The sequence below is a fragment of the Triticum aestivum genome, chromosome 4A (genome assembly GCF_018294505.1).
Source record: "Triticum aestivum cultivar Chinese Spring chromosome 4A, IWGSC CS RefSeq v2.1, whole genome shotgun sequence".
NCBI classification, from domain to species: Eukaryota; Viridiplantae; Streptophyta; class Magnoliopsida; order Poales; family Poaceae; genus Triticum; species Triticum aestivum.
Window position 1 is genome coordinate 3,346,544 of NC_057803.1, and position 10,155 is coordinate 3,356,698.

At 44.1% G+C, this 10,155-nt stretch overlaps 1 protein-coding gene across 2 annotated transcripts; it reads left to right on the plus strand.

The window, feature by feature from the left end:
* The first annotated feature begins 8,304 nt into the window (after positions 1–8,304).
* Positions 8,305–9,731, plus strand: LOC123081525 (ethylene-responsive transcription factor 1). 2 transcript variants are annotated; one of them, XM_044504092.1, is made up of 3 exons: positions 8,305–8,595; positions 8,666–9,392; positions 9,469–9,731. In XM_044504092.1, the coding sequence occupies exons 1-2, from the start codon at positions 8,343–8,345 to the stop codon at positions 9,361–9,363; spliced, it is 951 nt and encodes a 316-aa protein (XP_044360027.1). In that variant the 5' UTR covers positions 8,305–8,342; the 3' UTR covers positions 9,364–9,392; positions 9,469–9,731. The 2 variants fall into 2 exon arrangements, with proteins under 2 accessions (XP_044360027.1, XP_044360026.1); XM_044504091.1 differs by having other exon boundaries at positions 8,666–9,731.
* The last annotated feature ends 424 nt before the right edge of the window (positions 9,732–10,155 follow it).

Below are 10,155 nucleotides of genomic sequence, written 5' to 3' on the forward strand. Positions count from 1 at the left end.
GGCCTAAAAAACAACCGATACGGGGATAATAAGGACAAGCTCTCTAGCCCTCTATCCTGTTATGTGAACGTCATTCGAACCGGTTGAATATAGCCCGAGCCACCATCTTCCATTGGTTGCACCCAGTAACCAAAGGCTCCCTGGAGTCCATAGGAGTGAGTAAGGATCACGTACGGATCTAAGCTGTAGCTCTGAAGATAACCTGCAAAAAAGTTAAGTTGTGTTGTCTGTTAAAAATCATATCGTTTCTGCAGTTCCATATAGCCCATAGCAGCGCACATATTCCAATCCGAATACGAACCGCCGTGATCTGTTCAACCCCAGCCAACCACGTCCCAAACAAAGACGCAATATCTACTGGGGGATTAATATTAAAAGCTATATGAATCGTTCTCCACAGTAATTTGGCAAGTGGGCATTCAAGGAATAAATGTTGTATTGTCTTATCTTGAGCACAAAAACAACACCGTGAGTTGCCTATCCATCGCCTTTTAATTAAGTTATCCTTTGTGAGTATAACTTGCTTGTGGACAAACCACATGAAAATTTTAATCCGCAAAGGAACCTTAACCTTTCATATATGAAGTGACCTTGAGAGAGGGCCAGAATTAATCAAATCCGTATAAAAGGATTTCACCGTAAATATCCCATTTTTAGTTAACTTCCATTGTGTAGAATCCGGCACGTCGGAGAGTCGAACTTCAATCAATCTCTGGACCAAGTGCATCCAGGCTGTCCATCTCGCACCTACTAACGTATGTCTGAACTGGATATTCAAGGGAATAGTTTGAAGGACGATACCTACGTAATCTTCCTTACGTTGCACAATATTGTAAAGGGTAGGATATTGTAAGGCCAAGGGTGTCTCTCCTAACCATGTATCCTCCCAAAATCTCGTTGACATCCCGTTGTCAACCAAGAATTTGACCCTACGAAAGAACAGATCCTTCGTTCGCATAAGTCCCTTCCAGAACGGTGAATCAGTTGGTCTGATGGTAGTCTGGGCTAGCGTTTTCGAGTGCAAATACTTATTGCGCAGGATTTGAGACCACATGCCCTCCGGCTCTGTCCCTAACCTGTACAACCATTTGCTCATAAGACATTTATTCTTAATTTCCAAGCTCTCAATACCGAGACCCCCTTGGTCTTTAGGTCGACAAAGGATATCCCAACGCGCGAGACGGTATTTTCTCTTGGCCTCATCAGACTGCCAAAAGAATCGAGATCTAAAGAAATCAAGTCGCTTTTGGACCCCTTTCGGAATTTCGAAGAACGAGAATAAAAACATTGGCATGCTAGTTAGTACTGAGTTGATCAGAACTAATCGGCCCCCATATGACATCAACTTGCCCTTCCAGCAGCTGAGTTTTTTTTCGATTCGTTCTTCAGTTACTTTCCATTCTTTATTAGATAATTTACGATGATGAATCGGAATACCCAAGTAACTGAATGGTAAGGCACCTAACTCGCATCCAAACAATTGTCTGTAAGTGTGTTCCTCGTCTTTTGCCTTCCCAAAACAGAACACCTCGCTCTTATGGAAATTGATCTTTAAGCCAAACAATTGTTCGAATAGACATAAGATAAGTTTCATATTACGTGCCTTAGCCATGCCATGTTCCATGAAAAGGATAGTCATCAGCATATTATAGAATGGACACCCCTTCATCAACCAGATGAGGAACTAGACCATATACATGCCCATGTTGCTTGGCCCTGCCAATAATGACGGCCAATATATCTGCCACAATATTGAACAGAAGGGGTGACATGGAATCCCCTTGTCTCAGCCCCTTATGCGTCTGGAAATAGTGACCAATGTCATCGTTCACCTTAATTCCGACACTACCCTTCTGGACTTGAGTATCCACCTGGTGCCTCCAGGTTTCACTAAAACTCTTCATGCGCATTGCCTGCTGAAGAAAAGGCCATTTTACTTTATCATAAGGCTTCTCGAAATCCACTTTTAAGATAACCTCGTCTAGTTTCTTCGAGTGAATCTCATGAAGAGTTTCATGTAAGACAACTACTCCTTCGAGTATGTGTCGTCCTGGCATGAAAGCTGTCTGACTAGGTTGAATCACTGAGTGAGCAATTTGTGTCAATCTATTGGTTCCAACCTTTGTGAAGATTTTGAAACTCACATTCAGCAGGCAAATGGGTCGAAATTGTTCTATCCGGACCGCCTCCTTCTTCTTCGGCAATAACGTTATCGTACCAAAATTTAGATGAAACAACTCCAAATGGCCTTCGAAAAAATCATGAAACATAGGCAAGATCATCTCCAGACCTATTGATGATGATTATTTGTTATTTTGGTCTATAGGCCCTTACAAGCTTAATTTTATGGCACAGAAACTGCAGGATTACTACAAAACAAGCAAGCAAAGGGTCAGTATCACTATCAGCTCGTCTTTTCTCTGAAGTACCACTATAACTATTTGACCATTCCAGTAGCACTGAATTTGTCTCTCTCCAAGGATTGTCTATCAGGATTTATATTGAATTTCCCTGTGCACACAAGAATACTTGGGTTTGGTTATGAAATACATGCACATTCAGAAGACAAGGGTTTGTGCAAGATTTTGTTACCCCAACCGGTGCGAACTGATCCGAAAATGAACTATTACCTACGCATGGTTAAAAATACGGAAACGACGGGGCGCTGATGAACACTTACATGGAAAACACAGGGATGCATGAATGAACCTTTGCATCTGAACAGTCTTCAGAGATGGTATGTATGTGACGTGACCTAAAATGGACTTGAGAGACATCACAACACACTGCACAGAGCAGGCAGGAAGCTGACAGTAGCAAATGAGGAATACATGACTTGGGTTGGGAATGGGATGCTATAAATAGCAGTGCTATATATATAACCGAAAAGGGATAAAGGGATCCCGGTGCGCTCACAAGCAGGTTGTGGGCTGAGTTACAGGGTTTATTACTTCAAAGGGCAGCTGAGTTCTATGGGTGTTCACGGCACTGGGCTGAACACAAACCATCGGCACCCACAAGACTGGCAAGTGGCAACCAGTGCAAACGAGAACAGCCCGCGGTTTAACCAGCCGCTATATAAACATTCTCTTGGATTCTTCGACCGGTGGAAATAAAGAAACAGTGGCCAAAAAAGCCTTCGCTAGGGTAAGAGCGTCTGCAACGAATGATGCAAAATAGGGCAAGTGCCCAAAAAACTGTTTTTCAGGCAATTTGATTCAAAAACAATGCTCCAGCAGATGCTCTATCTCTATTTGGTGCTGCAAATTTTTTGAGGCAGCCTCATATTTTGCCTCTTTGATTTTATGCTCCAGCCGGGAAACCGAAAGAAAAGAAAAGAACGAGCATGCCGGTTTCCTGCCGCAGTTTCACGGGACCCTTATCTCCGGGTCAACACTGTTCACACTCTTATCTCCAGGAGAATGTTTGATTTCCATATCATTGCAGTGACGCTGCCAAGGGATTTTTCTTTTGAAATGGAGGATGACCCTCGACCTCTGCATCTGACGCTGCCAGGGGATAGGATAGGAAATAGTGCTAACTACTGACATGGTGATGATGATGCTCTCGTTGGTCGCCAGTCTGTTAATACTTTAAAAAGGTAGCGATCGACTACACAAAAGTATGTAGCTACCGACACAAAAAAGGAAGTAGCTACAAATAAATACCCATTTTACCTAACATACATACCTGTTTGTTTTGCAAGCATATCAGGCATAACCCTAGCCATGTTAATTGGATGCAAACTTTTGGCTGGTCATAAATTGAAAGGGTAAGCTGAAGAAAACATAAACTCCGGTCAAAGCTTTAAAACTGACATGACAAACTTTCGCCCTCAATGGGATGGTATAAAACAACCCTTGCAGTAAAAGGTCACAAAATCGTGTCCAAAGTTCATTTCATTGAAGAACTAGCCATCTTGAGTTCTCGCATCCTCAATTATTTTTCAAGTGGAACTGAGATTTCATATGTAAGATATCACAAGTAAAAAAACAAACATTGCTTGGATGGTTCAGATGGAAGTCGTGGCCCAAGACGATCACATCACACTTTGATGCTCTGTGTCTCATTTAAGCGGTTTATTATTTTTATCAGAAGACAATGTCCCTGTAAATAGCGAATTGTCTATGATGGTTCTTTTTCAATCTTGAAACACTTTGACTTGAGTGTTTAGTACGCATTCTGTGTGTGTGAGCACTATAGTAAGCGCTTCCACACAAAAAATGTCACATGCAAGTAGATGAATTACTTCATTAATGTTTGACACATTTTATGATCTTCACTGGATCATGAGAATGTTTACAAAAAAGTACTACAAACCAAGACTTGCAGTTATTTTTGTTGTTGTTGAATATCCTTTAAATTAAAGAAGCATTCCATGCATGATTACAGACAAGGAGAAAGTGTGTTATGAAGAAGATACATACTTAGAAAAATAAAAGTCATTAGGTGGATGATATTGCATTCTTTAGCTAGCCGCCTGATCTTTCCTAGTAGTTCTTTTAGCTGTTGTTGATCTGCCTCGGCAGTAGACCTTAAACTAAGTTAAGCTAGGGTGCGTACTGAAAGTAATACAACTTGATTATTGTTGACAGCGTGACGTCATTGCTAAAGCAACCAATCAATAATATCTCAATTAGGCCAAACTAATTGTTGTCTATTTTTTAATACAAGTGGTCGTCCTTTCATGGATCTATGATTGGTCAGTAGAGCATCCAAGCCAAGTGGCTAGCAAATTCATGAATCACGAAAAGTTGAGCGATTCAGGCCCCCAAATTGTGTGGAGTGAGTACTTGATACTAGAAGATGCTAGAGCTAGAGGGATGTTCATTTGCAGGTTGCAGCCACGATAACATTGCATTTTTAGAGAGAGAATAATAAGATCCTTGAGGCTGGCATCCCATAAGATACATACTGGGAGAACCCCGTCTCCTCAGAGCTTAGGCGTTTTTGGCCGTTGGATCGGGTTCTTGATGTGTTTTCGCCTGTCGGATCCCCCTCCCGAATGCCCACGTCCGTCTGATCAAAACAATCGACTGTAGATCGAAACAATTTTGAGAGGCTCATGCCATCGCCTGTAAATTTGGTGCCCCGCCGAGGGCATTATTGAGATTTCGCATGGTTGGAAAAGTGCCTAGTAGCGATAGGTTGAGCACCTGGCCGTTCCCCTCCCCCACGCGCCCATTGTGTACTGAATCCGGCATTATAAGCTCGCGGCGGGGATTTTCATTGACTCACAAAGCCGGCTACAGCGGTGGCGCGTTCTCAGTTTCTGAGATTGCGGAGGCCCATGTCTTCTTCTGGTGGCTGTTTCAGTGGCGGTGGTGGGTAGCATGCATTGGTTGGTTTGTAGAAAAGCTCTTCAAGGACCGGATTGTATTTTATTCTTTTAATGGGACTTTTTAGTTGTATTGAGACACATGTACTCTCGCAGGTTCTCTCGTCGTTTATGCATGTATGCCACGTTTGGCCTCGTTGGTTCTAAGCAACATGCAATAAACTTCTCAAAAAAAAACATTAGCAACTTGCAAGCTGGGAGTCACGGGATGCAGCTCTCTCGGTGTCCATGTGAAGATCGATCGGGACGGGTGCCTTGCATCGCATGCACTTGGGTGGAGCTAGCATTGTGGCATTGGGGTCAGATGACCCCAATAGATTTGTGAAAAATTGTACTAGGTAGTATTAGATTGATGGTAACCAAAGTGTATTTAAGGTTGCTCACATGCAATATGTGAAGATGACCCCATTGAAAAATTTAGCTGGCTTCGCGCACTTGGTCACCTGGCCACTTGGCCATGTTTAATAAGTCCTGCCAACCTGATCCAGTTCCGACCTTGCAATCCTTTTTAAAATTGTGTAAGCTGCACCAATGGCTAAGTGCAAGAGGCATATACCATTGCGTTGTGGTTATCCTTCGACTGAGAAACCAAGATATCTACGAAGGTGACCAAGAGCGGTTTCCTGCCACGGTTTCACAGGTCTCACATCTTCGGGTCGACAGTATTCATGGTAATATGTTTTAGCTCTCGGTCGACTATCTTAGTAGTGAATGTTTGATTGGTATCACCGCAACACAAAATAGGGTAGGAAACATGACTAACTAACGAATGCTCTCATTGATAGCCGGTATGTAAATACTTAAAAGGCTAACTATTGTTTACACAAAAGTAAGTAACTAGAAATAAACACCCATTTTACAAATATTTTCTACCACCCAGGGGTAGTTACCCTCATGTGAGCTTTATATGTTGTACTCCCTCCGTTCCTAAAGACTTATATTTAGAAATGGAGGGAGTATATAGTATCTGTCCAAACCGAGAGTATGTATGTATAGTATGTAGTATATAAGAATATTCGGGTACTATATATCCTACTTTTTAGGTAGTATGTATTATTTCTTAATATATTATTTTATACGTATGAATATAAAGGTATTTTTAAAATATACAAAAAACTATGGAATTTTTTCGTATAGCTTGCTTTGAAATATCTCAGATATAGTATATGAACATACTTAGAATGATAAAGTAGTATATATACTACCACTTGATAATATATGAGACATGAGGCCATGTTAATTGGATGGCAAAGTTTTGGTTGGCTCAAAACTTATAAGGGGAAGCTAAAGAAAACATAAACTCAATCCAGAATTTGATGAAAGCTTTTAAAACTAACATGCCAAAATTTCACTCTCATTGCCATGATATAAAAACAACCCTTGTAGTAAAGGGGTACAAAATCGTTTCGTAAGTTGATTTCATTGGAGAACTAGCCAGCTTGAGTCCTCAATATTTTTTCAAGTGGAAGTGGAATTTCATATGTTATACATCACAGGTACAGAACCAGCCATTGCTTGGATGGTTAGGAGGGCAGTTATAGCCCCAAGACAATTACATCCCGTGATCAATGCTCTTTATCTCATTTAAATTGTTTATTATTTTTTGCGGGAGACAATGTCCCTGTTAATGATGAGGTGTCTATGATGTTTTTTTTTCATTTGCGAAACTCTGTAATTCCTGTGTTCAGTCGCGTTGTGTATATGTGCACACTATAGTCAGCGTTTCTAGAAAATCACATGCAAGTAAATGATTAATTTATTGACATTTGAAACATTTTACGCATGAGATCAATCTTAACCGGATCAAGAGAATGTTTATAGATAGCAAAAACCAAGAGTTAGGTCATGTTGTTGTTGTTGTTGTTGTTGTTGTTGTTGTTGTCGTCGTCGTCGTCGTCGTCGAAAATCCTTTGAATTAAAGAAGCATCCCTGCATGGTTAGGGACAAGGAGAGAGTGTGTGTTATGAAGGAGATGCATGATTCTTCTTTTTGCCAAAGGAGATGCATGCTTAGACAAATTGAAGTCACTAAGTGCGATTTCAAAAAAAATCACTAGGTGGATAACATTGCATTCTTCAGCCAGCTGACTCATCTTTCCTAGTAGTTCTTTTAGCTGTTGGGACTTTAAACTAAGTTTTCCTACCGTGCCTACTGAAAGTAATAGTCCCTTTGTTTCAAAATAAGTGTCGTTGATTTAGTAGAACTTTGATTTTGAGATGGAGGGAGTACTTGATTACTGTTGTTTCAGATGATGCGACATCACTGCTCAAGTAATCGGTCAATGATATCAATTAGGCCCAACTAATTGTTGTCAAAAGTTTTTGTAATACAAGTGGTTGTCCTTTCATGGATATCTAAGCTCTGTCACTAGAGCATCCAAGCCAAGTGGCTAGCAAGTTTATGAATCAGAAAAAGTTGAGCGATTCATGCGCCAAAATGCGTGGAGTGAGTACTTGGTACTCTGAGATGATAGAGCTAGAGGGTTGTTGATTTGCGGGATGCACCACCATAACACCTGTTTTTTATAGAGAGACTAATAAGAACCTTGAGGCTAGCATTGTGTATGGTGTGGCTAGATCTTAGTGAACTGAGACTTAACTAAGTCTATATTAAGTGACATAACATGAAAAAAACTAAAAGAAAATTGCACGAATCTTCATATAAGATCTCATGAATACAACATCGACCGAGACTTTAGCTGACTGAGATTTAATGATCTAGATTGTATAGGATCCCGCAAGACAAAGTGCATGTCCTGCCATGTGGCCCCTTGCCGGTTGCCACGTACATCTGCCATGTCATCCGGAGCCGACCGTTGTGTTCCTGCCACCTGGCATCATGTGATGCCTTGCCACCTCAGTTGTCGAGTCGTCCGAGGTACCTGTTCCGTGCCAACCACACGATACGATCGTCAGCTAGCTTGTGTTATAAGTAGGTGCATTTCCCTCTCTCTGTGACCTACACAAGACCTGAAAGAAAAAGCGCGAGACAGAAGGAGAAAACAATGTGCGGCGGCGCCATCCTAGCGGAGCTGATCCCGCCGTCGGCGGGCCGTGCCTCGAAGCAGGTGGCCGCGGGCCGGGCCTCGCCAAAGAAGGCCGGCAAGAGCAAGGGGCATAGGTACGGCAGCGTCGCCGATGTCGACGACTTCGAGGCCGCCTTCGAGAACTTCGACGACGACCTCGACCTGCAGGCGGAGGAGGACGGCGACGAACATGTCGTTTTTGCATCCAAGCCTGCGTTCTCTCCGGGCCTGGGTAGGGTATCTCTCGTGGTTTCATCGAGTGTGGGTACAGTCTTTACGTACTTACCTAGATTCCTTTGCAGCCTACGATGATGGCCGCGCGGCGCAGGCGGCGAGCAAGAAGAAGAGCGTCCGCCCCCTCCACGGCATCCGGCAGCGGCCGTGGGGTAAGTGGGCGGCGGAGATCCGCGACCCGCACAAGGGCACCCGCGTCTGGCTCGGCACCTTCGACACGGCCGACGATGCCGCCCGGGCCTACGACGTCGCCGCCCGACGCCTCCGCGGCAGCAAGGCCAAGGTCAACTTCCCCGACGCGGCCAGGGCCGGGGCGCGCCCGCGCCGCGCCAGCCGCAGAACTGCGCAGAAACCGCAGCGCCCGCCTGCGCGGACGACGGCGTACTCTGCCACCGCAGCACCACGCGCACGGCCGGAGCAGGACGCTATGATGGTCAAGCCCGAGCGGATGGAGTTTTCCGACGTGGACGCGTTCGTCGACCTCACCGCCGCCGTCGCCGTGCTACCGCCTGTCACGGCGAGCTCCTTCGCCGACAAGATGCCGAGGGTCGACGAGGACTCGTCGGAGGGGAGCGGCGGCGGCTCCATGTTGGGGTTCGCCGACGACCTTGGGTTCGATCCCTTCATGATGCTCCAGTACGAATCCATGGACAGCCTCTTCGCCGGAGACGCCGTCATCCAGGATGCCCGCGGTGTGGACGGCGGCATGGACGGCGTCAGCCTCTGGAGCTTCGAGGAGTTCCCCATGGACAGCGCCATTTTCTGACGTTTTCCGTGCGATGCGCTCGATCGGTTGTAAGAATCTGCATCTGGCATCTAAGTAGTTCCTTGTTCAGAACCTTGCTGAGACCAGATTATGTTTCTTGGCCAGGAACGAAGGAAAGGGTGCTGCCGATGCATGGCTACCGCATGATTGCTTCCTTGATGAACGCAGATTCGAAATGTATTCCACTGTTTGAGGCTGCTCGTCGGACTGTATGTGCATATGTACTGCTGGCCGCCTGTACTCTTTCATGATTTGTGCTAGTCTTTGGTGCTGTTGGTCAATAGTCCTACCAATTGATCATGTCGGTAGTGCCGTCTATGACTGTGCTTGAGATTGTTAAATGCCGAATAAGCTTGTGAGCCTGGTTATCTGTTGTGTGTGAGTCACCAACTCATCATGTCATGTTGAGTTGGATTATGTAAGAAATACCGTAATTTGCTGAATTCGGCGAAGCTGCATAATTCTGGATGTATTTGCTACATTGGGCAGTTGATCTTTACCTAATATAATGATTTCAACCTTTTGTGATGGTCGGTTCGCCTTCGGACTCGATCTTCTTCTCTGAGTCGCCCCGATTTTCATTTTTCATGGAAACTGATAACACACTGTCTCAGGTTCAAAACAGGTTCAGTTTACATCAAAGGGGAGCCATGTTGCCCTCTGATAACATGAAATTCTCCACGGCCCATGCTGAAACAAACATAAAACTAGAGAAGTTAAACCTCTATCATCCACTACTGAACTAACAGACACCCTTTCGCCTTAGAAACGAAAAGGTTCATCATCAGAAGA